The sequence below is a fragment of the Bacillus rossius genome, chromosome 8, assembly GCF_032445375.1.
Source record: "Bacillus rossius redtenbacheri isolate Brsri chromosome 8, Brsri_v3, whole genome shotgun sequence".
NCBI lineage: Eukaryota > Metazoa > Arthropoda > Insecta > Phasmatodea > Bacillidae > Bacillus > Bacillus rossius.
Window position 1 is genome coordinate 39,918,165 of NC_086336.1, and position 26,623 is coordinate 39,944,787.

At 34.5% G+C, this 26,623-nt stretch overlaps 1 protein-coding gene across 1 annotated transcript in view; it reads left to right on the top strand.

Annotated features, from left to right (window-relative positions):
- LOC134534783 (puff-specific protein Bx42) overlaps positions 1-26,154 on the top strand; it is a 43,252-nt gene extending 17,098 nt beyond the window's left edge. The window contains exons 6-12 of the mRNA XM_063373360.1: positions 4,252-4,321; positions 4,872-4,937; positions 13,335-13,451; positions 14,948-15,089; positions 21,095-21,194; positions 22,036-22,314; positions 25,376-26,154. Coding sequence (XP_063229430.1) covers positions 4,252-4,321; positions 4,872-4,937; positions 13,335-13,451; positions 14,948-15,089; positions 21,095-21,194; positions 22,036-22,314; positions 25,376-25,562 — 961 coding nt within the window. The 3' untranslated portion in view covers positions 25,563-26,154. The remainder of the gene's footprint in view (positions 1-4,251; positions 4,322-4,871; positions 4,938-13,334; positions 13,452-14,947; positions 15,090-21,094; positions 21,195-22,035; positions 22,315-25,375) is intronic.
- Positions 26,155-26,623: the final 469 nt, after the last annotated feature.

A 26,623-nucleotide genomic window follows, 5' to 3' on the forward strand; every position in this document is an offset into this window, starting at 1 on the left:
GCAGAGATGCTATAATTACTGTTGTTTCAGAAAACTGGCATTCGAGCTGGATAACCAGTTATCTTGGTGGCCCCTTGCTGATTCACTATAAAATAAAAACTTCCTTTCTTCAGTCCACTCAAACCAAGCTCTTAAAGTCTTCAAGGGTAAGGCAAGGTCATCATTTTTCACATTCGCGCAGTTTTTCAATCATTCCCACACCATTCTCCAGTAGGAAGTGTTTCCTTTCAAATGCCCTTCTTGAGACACACATGCATGCTCTTATCACCCTTTCCTCCCCTCCCCCCTTACACACACATACACAAACACAGACACACCCAGAGAGAGACATACATATGCACACACACATGCTTAATTTTATTAATTAAGTATTAAAATTTGTTTCTCTGTTACTATTTCTAGTGGTGCACCGATGCGGATACCGATGAATCGTTATCGGCGATTATTGGTACTTACCGATTAATCGTAATCGGCGATTATCTTAACGATTACTTTGCCGATTATTTACGTCCCCGGCGTAATTAAGTAGGTTTTTACCGTGTAATATTTTGTTACACATTTTAGGACGAAATACGGTAATATTTATATATATTACAAAATTCATCTAACTGCGTCATATCATAATTAATATTTCGTTAAGTTTAATAAATCTCATTGCCTCAAACAATAAAAAATGCATTTTTCCTACACGTTTATTTACGTTTCGTCTTTTGTTTAGTGGCCTTGTACATTACGTCTAGCCAGAGAAGTAAAATAGATGGCACGCAATCAAAATACCACAAACAGTTGCAGTGGATTCTATGACAATCGATCTTTTCGAGTCGTAGTAGCGGTTCAAAATCGTGGTCCCGATACCTTCTAGTTTTTATCACTGCGTTTTACAAACTCGTTATGGGCGTCTTTGGTAACATTATCCGTTTGTTATTTGTATGTGACGTGAAAAGAAAAAGTATTTATAATTTTATATATTCAGTCAACATAAATAAAATCACATGTGCTAGAATTGGTTTTAGTCATTTTTATATAATTATAGTGATATGGCTAGTAGGGAGAAAAAAAGTGAAGTGTGGAAACATTTTTCTATAAACTCAAGTGAACAAAATAAAGCATCATGTTTACATTGTTAAACGGTAATTTATTGATGCAACCTTATGTGATAGTCGATAATAATGCTAGTTTTCCGCAACAAAAACTTACCCATTGTAAATTACAATTATTAGACTGTAGTTCAAGTTAATTAACAATAACAAATATTTAAATAAAAGTTAATTTAATTTCCCCTTTCAATGACTTAATAGTGTATTTTATATATTTTTATACTGTTGTTATAACTGTATTCTCAATTTTACCTAATCTTGTTATTAAATTCACATGGGAATAAAAAATTTTGTGTGCATTATTACACTTAAAAAAATTTCTTCATTATAATGGGTAACTGAATCGGTATCTGCCGATTATTGCTCTTATAATCGGTAATCAAATCGGTAATCGGTAAAGTCATATCGGTGCACCACTACTATTTTCCTTTAAATAAACTATCAGTGGAATTTATCTAGTTTTACTTACTTAATTCATCATGTTATATAAATTAACATGGTTACAGTGAAACCTTGTTAATATTATCCTGCTTATTACGAACGACTCGTTAATATTACCTATTACTGTTTCCCCGTGAAATATGCCCATTAAACACAATGAAGATTTGTTTGGTTAATACAAAATTCTCGTTATTATGTATAGCGAACAATAACAATTCCCTTCCGTATAAACAAACAGTCGTGTTTACCGTTTAATACGAACCAAAGATTACCACAAAGATATGGCCCGCCTGACTGTCCGAAGTGTGTTTTTAACTCTTATGTTTTCAAAATCACTCGTTCGTGTGTTCGATATGTTCAGAAATCACTCGCGTTTGTACAATATTCGATATATCGAACTTCACGTGGGATTGTATTTATGTTCGATTTTGTACTTCCTTTGTATACATGAATCTGTGCCGGACCAATAAAATCAAAATATATATTACGCCTAACCCGTTTAATATTTGTGTACGTTGTAATGGAAGTTTAAGTGAATTATCTCGTGAGAATTTTATTAAACATTAGAATTTGTACGTACACACATAAAAATGGAGGCAAAACGTAAACGCAAGGAAATTGCATTGAAGACGAAAATTAAGATAGTAAATTCAGTTCGTCAGGGTGAAGAAACGATAACAGAACTTTCTGAAGAGTTTGGTATATCAAAATCAACCTTAAGTACAATTCTAAAGCAAGCAGATAAAATAGAAGAAGCAGTCAGGAAAGGTAGTAATCAAACTAAGAAAAGGATGCGCGTCGGTAAACATTCCGAATTAGAGGCCAAACTACTGGAGTGGTTTCATCAGATGCGCGCCGCCAGAGTTCCAATTTCCGGGCCTATTATCCAAGAAAAGGCTGATCAGCTGGCACTGCAACTCAGAATTGATGATTTCCATTGCAGCAACGGATGGCTTCAACGCTTCAAAGATAGGCATAATTTGGCCACAAAAACCATTTGTGGTGAATCTGCAGCTGTCGACCAAACAGCAACGAGTGACTGGCTTCAGTCAGTACAGACCATCGTAAGTAAATTTGCACCACGAGATGTGTTTAATATGGATGAAACAGGGCTTTTTTACAATCTGTTGCCCAATAAAACTCTAACCGTAAAAGGTGAAAACTGCCATGGCGGTAAACACAGTAAAGTTCGTCTTACAGTTTTACTATGTTGTAATCAAGATGGCAGTACTAAACTTCGACCCTTGGTTATTGGCAAGTCTGCCAAGTCAAGATGTTTCAAAGATGTTGCAGCAAAAAACCTGCCAGTAGATTACGAGGCAAACAGTAAGGCTTGGTCACCACAAAATTTTTCCAGTTGTGGTTGTTAAAATTGGACAGGAAAATGGCGACTCTAAATCGCAAAATTTTGTTATTGTTGGACAACTGTGCTGCACATACTGCTCATGGTATGAAGTTGGAAAACATTACCTTACTCTTCTTGCTACCAAATACAACAAGTGTGACACAATCACTCGACCAAGGTATAATACAGTGCTTCAAAAGAAACTACAGACAGCGCTTGGTGAAATACCTTATCAGGCAGTGTGAAAAAGGAAAGACTGAGCTTCCTAGATGGTCAGTTTTGGATGCTATCCGTAGTATAGCCATGTCGTGGGACAGCATCAGCCAAAAGACAATTGTGCATTGCTTTGCAAAAAGTGGTTTTGGCCAGCAAACTGTTGAAGAACCTGACTGTGATCAACCTTTAGAGGATTGGCAAGAGTTAAAAGAACATGTGCAAGTTGATAATGACTTCAATGAGTTTGTTCATATTGATGACAGTGTGTACACCAGTGCAAGATTAACTGCAGAAGATCTTGTTGGTTCATGAGGATTACAGGAAACACCAAGGGCTGATGCTGTACAGTCACTTTGTGAGGGTGGTACAAGTCAAGATAATGATGGTGATGACGACAATGGTGAGGTAGTGCATAAACTTCCAAGCAAAAGTGACACAATCAGTGCTTTGCGTACACTGGAAAATGTACTTGCTGCAAGTGATGTGCCAATTGACTTGATTGCAGGATTTGAGAAGATATGTTCTGCTGTAAATGATATTTACAGAGATAAGTGTGTCCAGAAAAAAATTAATGATTTTTTTAAACCTATGTAAATATATCTTGCATACTTTGCATGAGAATTGCTATACACTCAACAGCAATTAACTGTACGGTAAATGTTAATCATTTTTGTCAAAACTTTGGAAACATATTAAATAAGAATACATACATACGTATATGTATACTTATTATCAGTCTGTTATAGTATATTTTATTAAAACTATTAAAATTGCTTCTAAGTGTATTTTGTTAGTGTGCATGTCAATATCTGGCTTCTATTACAATAATAATATTCCACATTTTTAGTGCTCTGACATGTAGGAATTCAATATTTCTTATCGAGTTCTTATTCTACTTATTGGCTTAAGAACCTCATTAATATGAACCTCGTTATTACAAACTGAAATATTTTACTCCCCTTCAGGTTTGTATTAATGAGGTTTCACTGTATTTGTTTGGCATGTTTGTCTTTTTCACTAAAGAAATATATATATTACTCTACAATTTCTTCAATTACACCCAAGAATTTGAAATGATTGCTATTCATGTAATTTCCGGGTTTCTAGTGATATGTAGTGTAATGTGTGTGTGTGTGTGTGTGTGTTTTTCAGGATAAATAAGAAGATCCCCAGGGGACCTCCATCTCCGCCAGCACCAGTCATGCATTCCCCCACCAGAAAGGTAACTGTACACGTTGCCGTGTCCACATTGTCTGCGTCTTTGTGTTTGTGTTAATAGCATGTTACATAAAATGCGAAAACAAATTTTGAGTGTGAGGGGATAATTCAAGGTGAGGGTAATTATCTAGAGTAGGTGCTCATGAAAATAAAAAATTAATAAATCTGGTAACCTTATTGCAATTTGTTTGTTATCCATTTGTTTTCTGAGATTATTCTGGATACAGTAATTATAATTATTGCCAATTTTTTAATTTGGTAAAGACAACATTTAATTCAAATAATTAAAAATTGCAAAAATATAAGCCAAAAATAATAAATACTTAATTTATGATTTGCTCAAAAGTAATTAAAATATTAAAAAGCAAGTTTTTTAAAGCTGTATTTCATCTCTCACGTGTGTAGTTGCACAATAAAGCAAAATTCTTGGATATTCCTCTGTAGTTTGTTATTTGTGAATCCTGTTGGCAATAGCCAATAAGGTGCATGTTAAATGTTGAGACGTGTGGCTAATGTTGTGTGTTTTGTTAGTCGCTGTGTGTTTCTTGCCGCAGGTGACGGTCAAGGAGCAGAAGGAGTGGAAGATACCGCCGTGCATCTCCAACTGGAAGAATGCCAAGGTGATTGCAGATCAACAGGACTTGAATCCATTCATGTTCTGCCACATCAGGCTAGCTATGAGATTTTTTTTACATTTCAAAACTTCAGTTAACTTTCTCAAACAATGTTCTATTTTCACTATGCATATGTACATGTGTAAATGATTGAAGCGAAAAAAACTCACCCTAGAAAGCTAGGAATTCTTATTCAGTCGAATCATTTTCCACTCTGGAGCCCCGTGTCAAACATGCCTTAATTGGGTGTACTGCTGCAAGCACGTTTGTGTCGGGAAGGTTGAGGGTAATGGAAAATGATTCTTAACACTCACATTTAACTTGCTCCCATGTGGGGAAAAAGGTTAGAAACATTGAAGACTTGGTGTTTTTATTATTTTTAAAATCGAAAGCACAGTTTATGCAGCCTAGCATGTTTAAAAAACTCTGCCTTCGGGTCTTGTCAAATAAAGCGTAAACTTTTACTAGAGAAAAAGGTCCTTTATCTGGCATGTTCGGGACCATATCCGTGCGAATATGAAAAGGTTAAATGAAATAGACTAGAAACATGAAACACAGTACTGAAATGAAAACCATAAGTAACAATAAACTTGGAGCAAACTAAAAACACCAGCAGCCAGGCCTGTGCGAATAATGGTTTTTTGATGCGAATGTTTTGAATTGAATGTTTAAAATATTCACAAAGTAAAATCAAAATGTAAACATTGTTCCCAACAAAGCTGTATTACACTTATTTCATAAAATGCAGAATTGAAGTATTGTAATATTTGAACTGATAAGTGTTTAACCTATTGGTCCCTTCATATAACATCATTCAATAAAATTAGCATATAACCATGCATAATATTAATAGTGAGCAGTCGTAAAAGCCAATGGAGCACCCACTTTTGATTTTTTTAAGTAACCGACTTTATCCAAGCAAAACATTTACAACACAAAAAAAACTAAATGTTTTCATTAGCAAATCTTAGGCTTCCAATGTGCAACAAATGCGAAGCTTCATACAAAACATGAAGCTTCGCATCACTACCGAAGCTTCAAATAAAACGGATAGGAAATTTGCTGGTGATTTCAAATAGAATACTTATAAGAGCTTCATTTGTTTGCTTAGTCGGAAGTTTCGCACAGACCTACCGGCAGCGCAGTAATGTGAGCTGACGACCAATGTACAGCCGAAATCCACCCAAATAAATATGAATGCAAGTGGATATTGGTGCCCAATTACAGGATGTGCTTAACCATAGAATGCTGGATCAAAGATCATTCACTGAAAACTTGGTGAGAAAGGATTATGGATAGGAACACCTGTAAGTGGTAAATAAAATCTATTAATTTCATTATCAAATTATGTTAAAATGGTACTAAAAGTCTAAATAAACTTAATGGAAGTTTAAAAATGTTGTTAAAATTAAATAAAATTGTTATAAAATGTTTGCTGGAAATATCTTGTTTTACACCATACAAATATAATTCAAAACTAAATTTATAATAAAATTTACATATTTAGGGATTGAAGTAATTAAAGATTTAGTAAAAAAAATTAATAAACAAAACACATCAAAACATAATGTGAAAGTGTAGTATTGTTTAATATCTCTGTTTATGAAATTTGTTCCAAGATGCACATCACCATGAAACAGTAACTGTTCCAAATGGAGTAACAGGCTATATTGCCACTGAAATGTATGGCCTGAAAAAAATTATGCTGGAACATAACCATATTAACCTGAACAGAAAATGACCCGATATCAGGCCAACCCCTACTTGTGGGTGACTCCACTGAAAACCAAATAATTTATTTTTCTTCATCAAAATCACTTCTACCATCATGGTTTTAAATATCCACTCCTGTTTCCACATAATTCGTCACCTCATATTATTCTTGTAGAATCTATATTGATGTTCTGCTGCATATTCGTTTGTATTTTTGTAGTGTACAATTACTATTAGATGAGGTTTTTTTTGACGTGATAACGTCTAATAAATCGATGAATGCCGGCTGTACGCACAAAAAAGTGTCCCACTACGGATGTGTCCTATTTGCTCATTGTACGCATGCGTGGCATCTCTCTTAATGCATGAGGTTTTTTTTGACGTGATAACGTCTAATAAATCGATGAATGCCGGCTGTACGCACAAAAAAGTGTCCCACTACGGATGTGTCCTATTTGCTCATTGTACGCATGCGTGGCATCTCTCTTAATGCTCATTGTACGCATGCGTGGCATCTCTCTTCCACTCTATTGGAACAACCATCGATTTGACTTTTCAATCATATTTTCGTCGTTTGATTTATTAATATTATGTAATTTAACGATTGTCCACCGATTTTCAGCACTATCGGTACAGTTATTTAAAAGTAATGTTGAATATTCAAATACGTTTTGAACCAACAATGGTGTTTTACATTTACACATAATAATGCAAATTACAACCGGGATCTTTTGCACAATGTTTTAAAAAATATTGTAACACATTATAAATAAGTTTGGTGTATTTGGGATGCGTATTTGTTATAAAATCGAGTTATAAAAACAAAATAATATTATTCCCCTACCGTGAACAAAATTTTTATAAATGTATATACAGTAGAATCTCAGTACTAAGTACTTACAGGGACCTCCAGTTTTTATACTTAGTACTGAAAGTACTTAGTACTGAAAAATACATACATATAATCACTTCAAATAAAAAATTACAAAATGAATCAAAAATAGCATTATTATAACACACTGCATTAATATTGATGACTTAGTACAGAAAAATACATACATATTATCACTTTTAAAGAAAAAAAAACATAATTATAACACATGGCATTAACATTTATGACTAAGTACTGATAAATACATACATATTATCACTTCAAAGAAAAAAAAATCATAAAATTAATCAAAAATAGTTATAACAACACATGGCATTAACATTGGCGAATACATTACATCAGTTTCTGCAAAACAAAAGTTCATTTATTTTTTAAAAAATTTTGTTATTTCAGTTTGTTTTTGATTTTTAATGATGCTCTGTTGAACAAAATGTTCTATGTTGTGCAAAGATTTCCTGATCTCTTCTGGGACCTTTTCATGTTTAGAGATAAATTTGTTTAGTTTTTCTACACTCAGAACAGCTTCCGTTGCAGTCACAGGTAGCTCTTCACAGTCAGAATCATCATCTGATTCAGCTTTTGATGACTGTGATTGAATGACTTCACTGATGATATCACTGTCGGTCAACCCTGGTGTTGTTTCTATTTCGTTATCAGCAGAGGCATAGTCTGTGAATGATACAGCATCAAACTGCATGGAGGCTGATACTTCCTGCCATACTTGGGGGTCAATATCATTGGTTTCACATGTTTGTGCTGCAGCTGCAGTCTGGCTTGCATCCTGGTCTGATGATGTTGCAGTGATCTCATCAGCATTACAGTTTACAATGCCAGACTTCCTCCAGCAGTTAGCAATTGTCTCTTTCTGGACATTCCACCAGCCACCGGTGATCATCTCAATAGCCTGACGAACATTGATGTTGGTGGGCAATTTCAATCTCAAATTGATGAGCAGCCTTTCGACCAGGCGTTTTCGAAAATTGACCTTGGCATTTTGAATAATGCCTTGGTCAAGTGGCTGCAACTGAGAAGTGCAGTTTGGAGGCAAAAACATAATTTTGATGTTTTCCAATCTAACATCAACACTGTGTGCTGCGCAGTTGTCAATCAACAAAAGAATTTTTCTTCCTTCTTTTTGCATCTCTTTATCGGTTTTAACCAACCAATTGGAGAAAAGTTCTCTTGTCATCCATGCACGAGTGTTATTTGCATAATCTGCAGGAAGACAAGAAACTCCCTTGAAGCACCTGGGATTCTTGTGTTTGCCAATGATTAGGGGCCGCAGTGTTTTAGTGCCAGTGGCATTGCAACAGAACAAGACAGACAACCTTTCCTTTGCTTTTTTTCCTCCAGTGCACTTCTCACCTTTATACGCCATTGTTCTGTTTGGCAAAAGCTTGTAAAAAAAAGCAGTTTCATCAGCGTTGAAAATATCATCCATTGAGTAAGACTTAAAAATTATTTCCAGCTTTTCTTCCTTCCACTGGTTTGCCGCCTCTGTGTCTGCATCCTTATCCTCCCCACACACAACTTTCCATGATATGCCATGTCGTTCCCGGAAGCGATGCAACCACCCTGAACTGGCTTGGAAGTCCGTTATGTCCATAAGCAAAGCAAATTGCTTTGCTTTTGCTTGTAGCATGGGACCATTTACTGGAACATTTTTTGAACGAGTTTCTTTCAACCATTTGTTCAAAGCTTCTTCTAGACCTTGGTGATCTCCGGAACGAAGCCTTTTGCGGTCACAATCAAACAAAGATTCGTCGTACATTTTTTCAATTTTTGCACGGTCTTTCACAATTGTACTTACAGTCGTCGCCTTAACGCCGTATGACTTCGCAACTTCAACCTGCTTTTTACCTTTATCCAGTTCTTTAAGCATTTCCACTTTTTCTTTAAGCGTGAATTGTTTTCTTTTTCTTTTATTTCCAGATTCACTCATTGTAGCACTAACACGTGGCGTCTAAAAACAGTAACATGAAAATGAATTCCAAACAACACTCAACAGTAATCACGGCACGGATTTAACCATACGTACATTAGCGGGACACTTTCCACTGAATTAAATACACTTTTACCTCGCGCTTTGTGTTTCGATGTATCGAATGCCGATGTGTTGTATACATTACGTGTTGCGTGCGTATGTATATTCATCTATGGTACAGGCGCACAAACGTTTGTTTTGATTATTTTTAGAGGTTATATTTTACGGTGCGGTGGTGTAAGTGGTTTCTGTTTATTCTTTCGATCACATTCGCTATTTAGCTCGACGTTTGTTTACTATTTTATGTAAGTTTTGTGGCAGCAGTGCCAAGCTGCCAGTGAAAATTATACGTTATAGTGAACATTAAGATACTTTAAACTGAAACAATTTTGCATTGTAAACATACACTTTTTGGCGGGGATTTGAAAAAAATACGTTAAAGTGAGGTACGTTGTACCGGTATTCCACTGTATAACATCTGAAACTATTAATTGTTGAATATGGCCTCGTGGGTGAGCGCTCAGCGGCGCTATCTTCTAATTGTAAGGTTGTCGGTTCGAATCAAGGCAGGATTTGCGAAAAATTTTTTTGTACTTGTAAAAATAAATACGACGCACGTAACGTTTCAAAAGTAATAAATATATTTGAATAATGAATGCAAATAAAAGTAAATTTATTAATTAAATTGTACATTTCATTTCACTCCTTTGTATCCATACAAAATAGTAGTGGTGCACCGATATGACTACCGATTACCGATTCGATTACCGATTATGAGAGCAATAATCGGCAGATACCGATTCAGTTACCGATTATAATGAACAAATTTTTTTAAGTGTAATAATTAGTGGTGCACCGATGCGGATACCGATGAATCGTAATCGGCGATAATGGGTACTTACCGATTAATCGTAATCGGCGATTATCTTAACAATTACTTTGCCGATTATTTACGTCCCGGCGTAATTAAGTAGGTTTTTACCGTGTAATATTTTGTTACAGATTTTAGGACGAAATACCGTAATATTTGTATATATTACAAAATTCATCTAACTCCGTCATATCATAATTACAGATATTTCGTTAAGTTTAATAAATCTCATTGCCTCGAACAATAAAAAATACATTTTTCCTGCACGTTTATTAACGTTTCGTCTTTTGTTTGTTTAGTGGCCTTGTTCATTACCTATAGCCAAAGACGTAAAATAGATGTCATGCAATCAAAATACCACAAACAGTTGCAGTGGTTTCTATGACAATCGATCTTTTCGAGTCGTAGTAGCAGTTCAAAATCGTGGTCCCGATACCTTCTAGAGTTTATCACTGCATTTTACCAACTCGTTATGGGCGTCTTTGGTAACGTTATCCGTTGTTTTGTTATTTGTATGTGACGTGAAAAGTGAAAAAGTATTTATAATTTTATATATTAGGTCAACATAAATAAAATAACATGTGCTAGAATTGGTTTTTGGTCATTTTTATATAATTATAGTGAGATGGCGAGTAGGGAGGAAAAAAATGAAGTGTGGAAACATTTTTCTATAAACTCAAGTGAACAAAATAAAGCAGCATGTTTACATTGCTAAACGGTAATTTCTTGATGCAACCTTATGTGATAGTCGATAATAATGCTAGTTTTCCGTAACAAAAACTTACCCATTGTAAATTACAATTATTAGACTGTAGTTCAAGTTGTTTACAATAACATATTTAAATAGAAGTTAATTTAATTTCCACTTTGCAATGTCTTAATAGTGTATTTTATACATTTTTATACTGTTATTATAACTGTATTCTCAATTTTACCTAATCTTGTTATTAAATTCACATGGGAATAAAAATTTTTGTGTGCATTATTACACTTAAAAAAAATTTCTTCATTATAATCGGTAACTGAATCTGTATCTGCCGATTATTGCTCTCATAATCGGTAATCGAATCGGTAATCGGTAAAGTCATATCGGTGCACCACTAGTAATAATGCACACAAAATTTTTTATTCCCATGTGAATTTAATAACAAGATTAGGTAAAATTGAGAATACTGTTATAATAACAGTATAAAAAAATATAAAATACATATTAGTCATTAAAAGGGGAAATTAAATTAAATTCTATTTAAATATTTGTTATTGTAAACAACTTTAACTACAGTCTAATAATTGTAATTTACAATGGGTAAGTTTTTGTTGCGGAAAACTAGCATTATAATATACTGTCACATAAGGTTGCATCAAGAAATTACCGTTTAACAATGTAAACATGCTGCTTTATTTTGTTCACTTGAGTTTATAGAAAAATGTTTCCACACTTCACTTTTTTTCTCCCTATTCGCCATCTCACTATAATTATATAAAAATGATTAAAAACCAATTCTAGCACATGTGATTTTATTTATGTTGACTGAATATATAAAATTATAAATACTTTTTCACTTTTCACGTCACATACAAATAACAAACGAATAATGTTACCAAAGACGCCCATAACGAGTTTGTAAAACGCAGTGATAAAAACTAGAAGGTATCGGGACCACGATTTTGAACCGCTACTACGACTGGAAAAGATCGATTGTCATAGAATCCACTTCAACTGTTTGTGGTGTTTTGATTGCGTGCCATCTATTTTACTTCTCTGGCTATACGTAATGTACAAGGCCACTAAACAAAAGACGAAACGTAAATAAATGTGTAAGAAAAATGCATTTTTTATTGTTTGAGGCAATGAGATTTATTAAACTTAACGAAATATCTGTAATTATGATATGACGCAGTTAGATGAATTTTGTAATATATACAAATATTACCGTATTTTGTCCTAAAATGTGTAACAAAATATTACACGTTAAAAACCTACTTAATTACACCGGGACGTAAATAATCGGCAAAGTAATCGTTAAGATAATCGCCGATTACGATTAATCGGTAAGTACCCATAATCGCCGATTACGATTCATCGGTATCCGCATCGGTGCACCACTACAAAATAGTGATAATTCAATAAAAATGATTCAATTTTATTCATAAAAGTATGCAGAGGTAGATTTTATCATACAAAAGATAGAAAAATTAAAAAAAAAACTACTTCCTCAAAGAATAATATATTTTTAATGCCTAAATGGTTTGGTTGCAAAAACCTATTACGACTCAGTATCAGGCCGAATTGGATATTTCATTTTCTTCTGGATCAATCATTTCATCAATGTTTTGTTATGACGTTGTCACGTTAAACTATCGTCCGTAAACCGACTTTACAGACAACCAATTTTTTTTTTATTTAAAAAAATTAATATATATACTTGAAATACAGATGTATCCCATATTTTGATACAATCACAAATAACAGGTAAATAATTGTAAATCTTGCAAAAAACTAAACCTCCAAAATCCATTTTGCTCAGCATGTCTTCTGAACAATTGAGGTTAACTTTCCATTCAAGAAAAAAAAATATACATAGTTTAAGCGTAGACAAGCACACCAACATAAGAAATAAATATTCACTGGGTACATTTTTTAATTAACACAGACAAGAACGTTTATACTTTTATTATTATTATTATTATTATTATTATTATTATTAAAAACCTCGAAAATGTGCTGCTATGAAATCTTGCACTGTACAGTATTTGTAATGTTTATGATTGGTCATTGTTTATTCACAGTAAATTTCACATTTCTCATCGACTTAAAAAGTGCATGTCCCTAGTTATGGGAAATAGTCTGGAGAGTGTGTAAGACCGTGAAACTGCTGGAGACTTGGTGGTTGGAAAGCTGCAGCAAGCACGGGTGGAGCAGGTGTGGTCGTGTGGTCGCAGGGCTACACCATACCCCTGGACAAGCGGCTGGCGGCGGATGGGCGAGGCCTGCAGCAGGTCCACATCAACGAGAACTTCGCCAAGCTGGCAGAGGCCCTCTACATCGCCGACAGGAAGGTCAGTTTCTGTCCCGCGCTTTGCATGGACCTGCGTTGGAAATGCTGAGTATATTTTTATGCCCTCGTAGACTTGAATTTCAGCACCATCTTCTTCCTGTGTGTGTGTTTTTTTTTTTTTTTTTTTTTTTTTAATTTTTAATTTTTAAATGTGTATTGTTAATTTCCGAAGTTTACAAAGACACATTTACAAAATGGGACTAAAGAAGCAAAGTTGGTATTTCCCCAGCTGTGGGAACTCTGAAACTAAAACCTATCATGTGGGACCATGATACAGTTAATAATGCAAGAAACAATACTTGCCTAAATATTTGCAAATGACAATACCATGTTGCATGTATCGAGCAACAAACTTCAATATGCAACACTTTAAACATTTGTTGGAATTGCATTGAAGCAAATATAATGACACAAGATTCAATAATTCAGCATTTTGATTTGAAGCCTGAAATATAATATGTACAAGCTCAGCATTGGTAAAATGGTGTTTAAATGATGTGCCAGTGGGAATAAAGAATGTGGTAGTTAGTGCGGTACCGATTCACAAAATTTTGCCGATACAACTGTTGCGAATTCACAGATTCCTAACCGATTCAGAAGGAAACCATTTTGGTTAAAAAATGTACTAAATTACCCAAAATAATTAATTTTAAGAAAAGCATGCAATGCAAATATATTTTATTTTATAAACGGAACATAACCTCTCTTTTTGTAACTCTAATTTTTATCTTGTTTTTATTTGTTGACGACTCGTTTGTGTCTTATTGAAACATAAATTTCTTAATAAGTATGGAAAATTCAATTATTGATATGTAATTATATAAAATAAGATTATTTAATAATGACTATGAAATATATTGATTTACAAAATACAAAGTTTAAAAAAATGAATTTAAAATGTGCAAAATTGTGAGATTATGTGCACTTTTACAATTCAAGAACGGGAATTCCAATACCATCATAACGCATGCTGCGGCAAAGATTTACAGCACCAAACATTTATTCAGAAATTATTTTCATGTGGACGTTTTGCACGGGAAACAGTGAAAGTAATGTACATTATGTGAGGTCCTATATTATTTGATAATAATTTTTTTATTCAGTTTTAAAAAACTTAATGTAAGTTAGTTCAAAAATGTCACAGTGACAATATTATGAACATTTTTGCAGTTCCAGCAGTTGGTATTTTACGTTGTTTGTAGTGATAGCCATGTTCTAAATAAGTAAATTTTGGTTCTATATAACTTTACAGTTCTGATGATATATTTATTTCTGATGTATTAGATTGAAGAACATTATTAAAACTTAGGATATTTGAGTTTGATATGTACGGCTGGCACACGTAGCTAAGAAGTTATGCAAGTTTAAAGTATCTAGTAGTACAATAAGTGAAAAGGTTACCAACAAGTGTATCACGAATTGGCAGAAATGCCGGCCAAATCTGCTTCTGCCGATCGTATCGGCACAGCTCTAGTAGTTGTGTGTTTGTTTGCATAGGCGCGAGAGGCGGTAGAGATGAGGGCACAGCTGGAGAAGAAGCTGGCACAGAAAGAAAAGGAAAAGAAGGAAGAACACTTGCGGCAGTTGGCCCAGAAAGCCCGCGAGGAGCGCGCTGGCATACGCACTCAGGCTGCAGTGGGTAAGTTCACATGCTTCTTGCCACCATTTACGTATAACTTACATTGTGTTTAGAGATGGACAAGTCTGCAAATTTTTAGTTAGAGTCGAGTTGAGCAGAGTTCAAATCCAGTCCTCCACACTTGCAAGATTTCTAGTAAATTCGAGCCATAGTAGTTGCAGGTTTTATTTTGTGTGGAATATAAAAATTAGGCATGTGCGAGAAAGACTTTTTTGAATTCGAGACGAGATCGAGAAAGCAATTTAAAAATTCTCGAGAATCGAGTCGAGATCGAGAAATCTGTACTTTAGTTAACAGGATAATATGATCCAAAAAAGTAAAACTCAATAATCTGACAAACATACATAATTATTCAATAATTTTATCAAGTATCCACAATTGCAATTACAACTTTACCTTTACACTCAAGTTTATTTGCCTATTGTCATATGTAAACATACGTTATTGACTCCATAGTCTATACAGTTTCCTTGAGCCATGGACGGTACTTGATCATGAAAGTCTGAACATTCGCCACTATCGATATGTCACTATCGATACGGACCGCAATTTAAACATCATGTTGCTTGTTATATACTGCTGGCCGTGTGTATAACCTAAGGCCATAAAACAAAATGCAATCGCGGAAGAATTCTGCAGTCATGTTTATATTTTTATTTTTTACCGTACCGTTTTACGTTGATACTTGATATTGATACCGAAAATGATTTATTTTTAACTTTAATGTTGGTTTTATTGACGGATAATAATCATTTTCTTCTGTAATTTAATGTGATAACCACAGCACAATTCATTGTTTACGTTTACCGTTTCATGTAGTGACTTGTGAACGGAAGTTGTTCGTTTTTAACTTTTTAATAATTTATCGTGTATACTATCGTAACAAGTATATTTTATTTTATACGATCTACGTTACGTTGAAGATATGTTTTATTTCAACACGCAAAACAAAATGCTGCCTCAATATATTATATAACCTAACCTATTTCTTGTTTACAAAATTCTCGAAAATTCCGAGCCAAAAAAATTATCTCGAGACGAGATCGAGAAAATTTCTGCCTCGACTCGTTCTCGATGATGCCGAGACTCGCACATCACTAATAAAAATGGGTTGTGCTATAATACTAAAGATCAAAATAAATAATTCATACAGAAACTTATTACTAGTAAAGATTATATTTTGGTTTTGTTGGCAGTAGTTATTCATTGGTAGTTAGATAAATTAAAAAAATAATGATGTTAGCATTTTGGGTTTTATATTATGTTTTTTCCCTTGTTTAGGAAGAGGCCTTTATAAAATATTTTTGTAATTCTGTAGAAAAATTGATTTCAGGAAATAAGGGGAATAATGTCATGTTTTATTGCTTAATCGTCTTGCCGTTATTTTAGGGCATCAAAATTTGGCAGGAAAAAATTCTTGCATGATTTTTTTTTGGTCCCACTGATAAATTCCAGGCGCTTTGTGTTTGTAGTAAACATGAAAGCACCGTGTAAAAGCAATCAAATTTCAAGTTGCTGTCATGAAGTTTTCGTAGTTAAAATGGGAAAATGCTAGGCGTCTGCTAATGCTGGTTCTTCCCCCCCCCCCCCCCCACACACACACACACACACACACACACTATTTGAATCAAATTTCAAATCAAATATCAAGTTATTCACGAATAATGAATATTGTTCGAATTGAATACAAAAGTTCATTAAAAAAAAATTTTTACTCAGGTGTCCAAGAAAATTTATTTTCAACACAGTAAAATGAAAGATGTGTATTGAAATAATCAAAACACAGGTCTAATTTTTTGTATAGTAAAACACAATAAAAGTAAGAATTTATGGAATAAGGGCATTCTGAAGTAACTAATCCTGCCCATAGCACAGGCTTGTAAAAATACAGCACATTATTATGTTTTATGCGGGCTGAATTGAGTTAAATATTATTTGAATAGATCTTAAAATTTCTTAAATATACAATTTCTGATGGAATTAACATAAATAAATCATAATTTGAGGATAAGTTAAAGTGTACACCTATTGGTGTTTTTAGTTTCTGTGAACAGTACAATCCTTTTGGGAAAACATCAAATTCATAATATTCTACAACAAACTGCACTTTCTCTAATGTTTTTAATTCGGTCTTAATGTTAACTTAAGTCATTTAATTAAAAATTCTTGTGACGATAACAATATACGATGTAAATAATTCTGAAAAAATGTGCAATGAGACTAAGCACTGAAATATAACAGTATATGCATACAATTCATATTTGGACTTAGTGTATTGTGGTTAACATTTAATAATTTCAGATTTTCATAAAAAATAATTATTTTAAACTAACGCAGCTACTTTTAAAACAATTTTTTTTATGGTTAGGAATAAAGTTATAAATGCTTCCAATGTTCCAATACATTTTTTGGAAATTCAGTGCTGCAAATTGTCTAAATATTTGAGGTGGTAAAACGAACATTGCCGAACATGACAATGATGCCATATTTAAAGGATTTGGTACATAAATCTTAAACTTCTTTTAAAAATGGCACAGTAATACACTGTTTTATTTATCTAAAAAAAAAAATAATAATAAACCAGTATACAACTTTATTTTAATGCATTATTCATTAAAGATTTAAAGGGGAGATAAAGTAAAATGAACTTGATTTTTGTGTCATCACCAAAATTTGGATTCATGGCTGTATAGCTTCACAGTGGCCCAAAAAAGGTTGTTTACAAAAGAAAACTAAGCTTCCGTGATCGCAAGCACACGCAGAAACGTATATAATAAATAAACTTCAAACTATTCGCTTTCAACTTGTTTCGTTTAAACTTTTCTGCAGAGCACCCAGTTCGACAGCAGTCCGCCCCACAGGGCTGAGCACGAGCAAGTCTTGCCGAGTGCCACTGCAACTCCTCGCTCGTCGCTCGCGATGGTGGTGCGGTGCAGTGAGACGAGAAAGAACCCGAACGAACGTCCAATATTTTTTCGGTACATACAGGCTCTAGTTACCCTACAAACAGTCTTGAAAGAACACAATAAAAAATAGGCCCAAAAGAAAGTACATAGTATATAGAACTGAAATTGAAACTATTTAGAAATATAAGATGTTAATAAAGCAGCTTTCAAAATTACTTAAAAGAAACGTACCACATTTTAATTCCTTAGAAGGCTCAACAAAAAAATATTGAGGTGTACAGCATGCCTCATTAGTTCTTTAAAATTGTGCCATAGGAAAGTTGTCTAGCTCTGATTAAAAAACATAAGAAATGACCAGGTCATCCTGTCATGCTTCGGATGCGCGTCGCCTCTACCCCTCTCCCTTCTAGATGTCGCAGGCGGTGTTAATAATGATAGCTGGCCAATTATCTCATACTCGTGGGTTGACAAAATAGATCACTTCACAGCACAAAAAAAAGTCAACCTTTTTAACCAAGCACGGCATATACTACAGCACATCTGGCTGCCTTCCTTCCTCCTGTGCATTCCACTTTATCACCTTTTGTAACATTTGTCTAAAACTTGGGCGAGCTACATGAAGCTATGTCATGTTGCTTAACCTTCTTTACCTCTTTGGTGTGGTATATAGTTGCAACCCACATCTAATAAATTGTAATTTTAATGAAAATGTTCATAATTCTCTTAATGAAATCAGTATCAGATGGACTTAACACTCTTAAAAGATATAGGTTCGGCAGGTAATGCTTGATTTGGTTACAATCCGTGGTTGAATATGTTTTACTTGGGGTTGGGGGGGTTCAGATGTCTGTTTTTAAAATAAATGTATTTTTAATTTTGAAAAGTGTCAATTTCATGCCAGAGATGACTGAACTAGGACTTGTAGAAAAAAATGTTATACTTCGAGGTATACAGGGTGGGGGGTGGGTTAATCAGTGGAAAGTGTTTATTAAGACCCCTCTTTATTAAACCCCTATTTCTGAGAAGCATGAGAGGTCTAACATTTTGGTTTTACTGTATATAAACAAAAACTGGACCTGTATCAGCTGCAATGTTTGTTTTATCAAATTCCCATAGTATTTGACCTTAAAAAAACTATTTTATCTCTATGAAAGTTGAAAATATCGGCCTTGACTTGCATTCGATTAAATATGGCGTGGCCAGTTCATGAAACGTGTAGCCACCACCAAAGAGAGGATAACAACTGCCTTGCGGTGTAGTGATTGTAATTAGTGGTGCACCGATATGACTTTACCGATTACCGATTCGATTACCGATTATGAGAGCAATAATCGGTGATACCGATTCAGTTACCGATTATAATAAACAAATTTTTTTAAGTGTAATAATGCACACAAAAATTTTTATTCCCACGTGAATTTAAAAAGATTAGGTAAAATTGAGAATACAGTTATAATAACAGTATAAAAATATATAAAATACACTATTAAGTCATTGCAAAGTGTAAATTTAATTAACTTCTATTTATATTTCTTATTGTAAAGAACTTGAACTACAGTCTAAGGGCGCGGTTACACGGGACCCTGAACTACTTCAGGTGAACATGTTTAAGTAAACACGTTTACAAACGCGAAAGTGTGCGGTTACACGGTAGTTGCTGAAAAGTGTGTTTAGCTCTAAAACCGATTGTCTACTGTCAACGAATGACTGTGTTGTTGATCTCTATTTTTTAATTGCATCCAGAAAACGCAGGATTTTCTCACTTGTTTATACAGCATTATCAGCAGAAATGAAATGTGTGTACATATTGCTCAATATTTTTTTACAAATCGGTAATTCAAACATGCACAGTAAAGTTTTAAACTTATTTTTTATTATTTTTTGAGCGAGAGTACCTATCTCAGTTTTAAGAAAATTAAGGTCAGGATAAATTAAAAAATATGTATAATTGTCTGTTGGTTTTTTTTGTTGCATTCGGTAAAATATTACTCGAACTTGTGCCAGAAACACTTTCCATCTAGAATTTCTGCAAAAGACTGTTTATATTCTAACCAGCCAATCAGAGGCTAATGTAGAAGATATGTCGATCTGAACTACTTTGCCAACCTGTTTAAGTTAAATGAGAAATGGCCTCGAACGAAACATGTTCAGACTGTGTGTAACCGCACTCAACAGCTGAACATGTTCACCTGAAGTAGTTCAGACTCCCGTGTAACCGCGCCCTAAGAATTGTAATTTACAATGGGTAAGTTTTTGTTGCGGAAAACTAGCATTATTATCGACTATCACATAAGGTTGCATCGAGGAATTACCGTTTAGCAATGTAAACATGTTGCTTTATTTTGTTCACTTGAGTTTATAGAAAAATGTTTCCACACTTCACTTTTTTTCTCCCTACTCGCCATCTCACTATAATTATATATATAAAACTCAAAACCAATTCTAGCACATGTGATTTTATTTATGTTGACTAAATATATAAAATTATAAATACTTTTTCACTTTTCACGTCACATACAAATAACACAGCAACTGCACAGAATAAACAATTGTTTATTCTGTGGCAACGGATAATGTTACCAAAGCCACCCATAACGAGTTGGTAAAATGCAGTGATAAAACTCTAGAAGGTATCGGGACCACGATTTTGAACAGCTACGACTCGAAAAGATTGATTGTCATAGAATCGACTGCAACTGCTTGTGGTATTTCGATTGTGTGCCATCTATTTTACGTCTCTGGCTAATAGACAAAAGACAGAACAAAAGACGAAACGTAAACAAACGTGTAGGAAAAATGTGTTTTTTATTGTTCGAGGCAATGAGATTTATTAAACTTAACGAAATATCCGTAATCATGATATGACGGAGTTAGATGAATTTTGTAATATATACAAATATTACAGTATTTCGTCCTAAAATGTGTAACAAAATATTACACGGTAAAAACCTACTTAATTACGCCCGGGACGTAAATAATCGGCAAAGTAATCGTTAAGATAATCGCCGATTACGATTAATCGGTAAGTACCCATAATCGCCGATTACGATTCATCGGTATCCGCATCGGTGCACCACTAATTGTAATGTGTTTTGTCAGACAAGGATGAAGAAGCCAGGGAGCGTGACCAGTTGCGTTACGAGCGGCACAAGGAGCGGCAGCGAGACCGCAACATCTCTAGGGCTGCCCCGGACAAAAGGTGAGGTTTGGTGGCTTTGTCTGTGATGCACAGCGTCCATACAAAGTTAGTATTTAGGTGATAAAAAGTTTAAAATAAATTTGCACTTTCATGTAAGAGGTTGATCTCGGTCATGTAAGCAGTACAATCCCCTAAGAAAAATAATTTCAGCTTTTTTTTTGAGTAAATCATGTGAATTAGAGAAGGAATTTAAAAAAAAAATAAAAAAATTCTCACCCTCAGTGACAATCCAAGATGTCACAGCCAGGCAGGCTAGAAGAATAAAGAGTTTCCCCCCCCCCCCTTCATTTTTTTTGCCGCCACCACCATCACACATTGGCAGAATAGTTTAAATAATTGATCAATAGTTTTATAAACTATTTATTGTTTTATAAAATATAGTTTAAACTATCTTGCTTTGCAATCATGCAGTGTAATAAAGGAAACCATACCATAAGTTAAAGCTTGACACTTTAACCAATACAGAACACTGACACAGTGGGCGTAGGTATGAGGGGTTAAAAAAAAAACAGGCCTTGAATATGTCATCCAGTCATTCTAAAATAGCTTTTGCCGGTCCTTGTACCTTTCACAGTCTTTAAACGAGCATTTTATAGTTCTGAACATTATGTAATCCTGCACCAGTCAGGCCGCTAGCATTTAGATGCGTTCGAGTGGATTCCGGCCGCATAAACACAGCCATGGGTGCAGACTTAATGCAACAGTTACCAATGATGTAAAATCAAGAAATTCAGTATATTCATATTTGTATTATTTAAAAATTACCTACATTCCTCACAAATAAAATGTTACAAAGCAAAAAGGTTTTGCTGTTTTGTTGTGAGGTCGTGTTGCTTCGCAGGTCCAAGTTGCAGCGGGACCGGGAGCGCGACATCAGCGAGCAGATTGCGCTGGGTCTGCCCGCCAAGAACATCTCGAACGGGGAGGTGCAGTTCGACCAGCGGCTCTTCAACACCTCCAAGGGCATGGACTCGGGCTACGCCGACGATGAGGCGTACAACGTGTACGACAAGCCGTGGCGCGAGGCGGGCACGCTGGGGACCCACATCTACCGGCCGAGCCGCAACGTCGACAAGGACGTGTACGGAGACGACCTGGACAAGCTCATCAAGACCAACAGGTGCCACCTTACCTCCGCCTACCACCGAGGCGATCCATTTGTTCCGTCTTCGCGCTCCATTCTCATCCACTCGCGTTGTTTCGTGACGATCCCCAAGTGGACGACATGTTGAACCTCAATTCATTCTTCTTTTTTTCAGTTATTAATAAATTCTTTGAACTTAATCATTACTTTAATTAGTTTTGAAGTAAATTTCATTCTGTGTGGACATTAACATTATTGATTTTGCTGACCCGGCTGCAGGCTGGAAGTAGTTGATATAATGATGACTAACGTTATTGATTATAAATGCTTGTGGAATGTGATCAATCAAAATCTATTGATTTATATGAATAAAATTTGGTTATAAAAAAGTATTTTTACAATTTTAAAACATTGTACTTGTGTTCATTATGTCACAAGTTTTAATTCAGATTCATTTATTTTGGCATCAGTTTGCCATGGTTTCTCAAAGTCACTCCTTGCAAGTGCTGGGATACTTCTGACACTATGCCAAGGCTGATTCTTTCCCTAAATATCTTGCATTGTGTTTGGTTGTAAGAAAAATTGTAACTAAAAATTAAATTATTGAATACTAGTAATGGGTCGATCCCACAATTCTTCTATTACGATTCCGGGTTCAATTTCAATTACAATTCCCAATTTTACTTTCTTCTGAATGAAACTGTGGAATTTCAAGAGGTTAACCTAAAGAAAACCCTTAAAAAGTCTAAATATATGTTAATTTTCTAAAAAAAAATTGCATTTGAAAAGCTTGCAAGTATTGATTGATTGTAGGGCTGGACAACTGGCGTGGCAGACGGCAGACGTAGCACAAAGGCACCATTCATAGTGCTTTTCACGCATTGCTAGGATATTTGAACTAAACAACGTAACATACTTATTAGAAACATAAAGTTATTTACACACATTCTTAAGACACATTACAATTATAAAGTTTTTTTTTACCCAAAGTTATAAATTCGCAGAAGAATCACACTACACTTTTTTAAGCTAAAAATTGGTATAAAATATGTGACAACACCATATCACCATCTACAGTAACTGTCAACAAACAGTAGATGGCTAACATTGGTGACATATTTCCGTGAAATTGACTCGTCACGAAACGTTGTAACTTTGCCACACTATCCACTTGTATTCATGTACGAAACTTTTTCATGTCGGCTAAAATGGTAACGTAAAAAACAAAACATTTTATACCGTATGTATATTATAAAATCACTTCAAGAATAAACATGTCCCTTATTATGTCTGAGCATTGAGACGTCTCGTTTATAAGGTACAAAGAAACCAATATGGCGTCCGCTGTGGCGTAGAAAATTTATTGATTCCTGTGCAGCATCATGAACGCATTTCTGTAGGCCGGTATTTCATTGTTCGGGCATGCTATCCTAATCTACGGCACATGTTACTTCCTGATTCTGATCGGTGTTTCATTTACATGTGCGTGAATGTTGACTTAATAAAAAGTGCAAAAGTGAGGTTAACGTTTTAGAGCGATTAAAATGTCTCAGCATAGTAAACAGTTGAGAAACACTTGATGAACGAATTAGGATTATTGAAGAAATTGAAATTGAATTGTAGGTCTATTGTGCATAGACTATGTTTTATTTTAACTGTAAATTGAATTAAGTAAAATGCTTCCGTTATTATTATTATTTTTTTTCAATTGATTAAACTTTAATGACAAGTAACTGATATATTTCAGACACTAATTTTAAAGGTTGAAATATTTTTTTCAAAATCTAAGAGTGAAGTCTACATCTATTGAATGTCCGCATCTACTGAATTTTTTTGTTGGTCCCTGAAAAACAATAGAGGTTTGACTGTAATAATGAAATATATTTGTCTGCAACTTATAAATTATTGTAGCATATTTTTAGCCACCGTGATTCACCATCAACAAACATGTGCAAAATATGTAATTAAAATCTTATCGCAATCAATACTTTCGTGTTCTTGTGAAATTCATCTCTCCTGCCATGATCATTAACAGTGCTGATCGTTGTGTTTCAATTGATTTATGTTTGTGAACATTTACATTAACATTAAAACAATAACTGATCATGACATATTTTCTGTTTGTTGTGATTCATAGTCATAATAGATTTAATAATAATGCAAGCTATCGTGGAATCTGCAAATGAAACATCAACACAAATGTGAGAACAGTGCATTTTGAACAAAAATTTGTTAACACAAGGGAAGCAACATGTTATGCAAAAAAATAAAAATTAGGCATTCAATTTAGTGACTAAATAGGCAGATATCCATTTAAGTGGAATATATTTACATTAAAGTATCAAAAATATAACGAGAAATTAGTTTTAGTTTACAAATGACTAAAATAAAAACTAAAGTGTTTATAGATAACATGGTAGGCCAGCCTGCTTTATATTATTTTTATGAGAGGAGAGAAAAGTTACATTAATCTTGTATTTATGAAATAAGGTTATTATTTTGAAATAAGGTTACAAAGCTTTCCCGGCAAGTACAGAAATCTAACTTTGTTTAGTACAGTGTTACGGATAAATATAGGTGATTGCGGTTGTGGTCTAACCTTAATTAATTTACCTCGTCTTTTGTATATTAATGCTAGGCGAGTACGTAAACTTTGTCAGCTTACTGGTCGGAAAACATTGCAAGAATCAATTTATGTGAATCTATTTTACATCCAAATTATTGACGGTTCTTACGACCTTCCATTCTAATTGTGATATGATTCCTGATACGGTACAATTCCTCCCTTCGGCTTGAGAATTGACGGTTCCGATTCCAGGTAGAATCGGTGGAATCGAAGCACCGAAGAATCAACATGCCCATTCATATTGATTTTATCTTAAACTAACATCTGGTTTGTGTTAGTATGTATATGTGTGTTCGTTTGTGTGAGTTGACGTGTTCATTGGCCAGTCCAAATGGTCTGAAATCCGTAACTTATGTTAGCATTTTGTATGGTCTCTTTGTTATGAGGGCGTTAGCACTTAGCAAGCACCTGTGTGTGTTTGTGTGACCATGTGTGTGCACAAATGGACGTCAGAGAGAGCTGTTGTTGCAGATTCGTGCCGGACAAGGAATTCAGCGGGACGGACCGCGGCACGGCTGCGAGGAGCGGCCCGGTCCAGTTTGAGAAGGACGAAGAGGATCCCTTCGGCCTGGACAAGTTCTTGGCGCAGGCCAAGCGCGCGAGCAAGCGGCCCAGGGACGAGCGAGCGGAGCGCGACAAGCGCAAGAGAAGGGATTGAAGTGTTGTGTTTGTGTACATGCGCACGCACTTTAGCTCATTATTTTACAGCTTGTGTCACTGGCTCGCGAGTCTGTGTTTGTTAAATGTCACCATACACTAAAGTTAGTTTTGTAATGTGTACAAACTCTTTTTTTCTTCTTAATAATGTTTGTGGAAAAATGATGAGTATGTCTTATTATTTTGTTAAGGCTTTGATTCACCTACCTGTTGGAATTTTACCTTTATTATCATTACTATTCCAGAGCTTTGTAAAGAAATATTTCCAAAATTGGGCTACGTAAGTTGTTATACTCAGATACTGGAAATGAACTTTGCAAGTGACATGAGGCCAATATCCAGCCAAAATTTTAATTATGAATGTTTCCGTGACTTTTTACAATAGCAGAAACCTTGCTTGATGTATCTGGAGCAAAAATTGACACTTATATAGTGAAACCTACTGCAGACTTTGCAGTAAAACAAAGTAGAATGATGTGAAAATACACTTGACACAACATGGTGGGTAAGTGAAGCCTTAATTAAAATAAGGGTAATTTCTTTGTGTGAAAAATATTTGTAAATACTAAATAAACTTGTTTTGTACAACTTAATACTGCTTAACATGTTAATCATTCTTATTTCTTCATTCCAGAATATTTCAAGTCTCCTTATAATAGGAAATTTACTGTTAATTGCTAAACATGCATTTGTATTTTTATTTTATGGCATGAAGTGGTGTTATTTTCTCAAATTATTTTGCACATTTACATCAATTTTTGTAAAAATATTTACATCTATCTTTTTAAAATACCAGGAGAATTATGTAATTTACAAAAAACTAAAGGTTATTGCATTAGCAGCAGTACAAAGTTATGCAATGATCAGCTAAATTATATCTACATGTCGTATATCCATCCAGATGCTTTGTTGTGTGCAATGCTCACATAAAAACCAATCATTGACACTTACTTGTGGTTTGATGTGTGTTTATAGTGCATGTACATCTTGTATAGTAAGTACAGTAGAATCCCGTTATAGCAAACACGGTAATAGCGAGAACACTGCTATAACGAGGTCTTT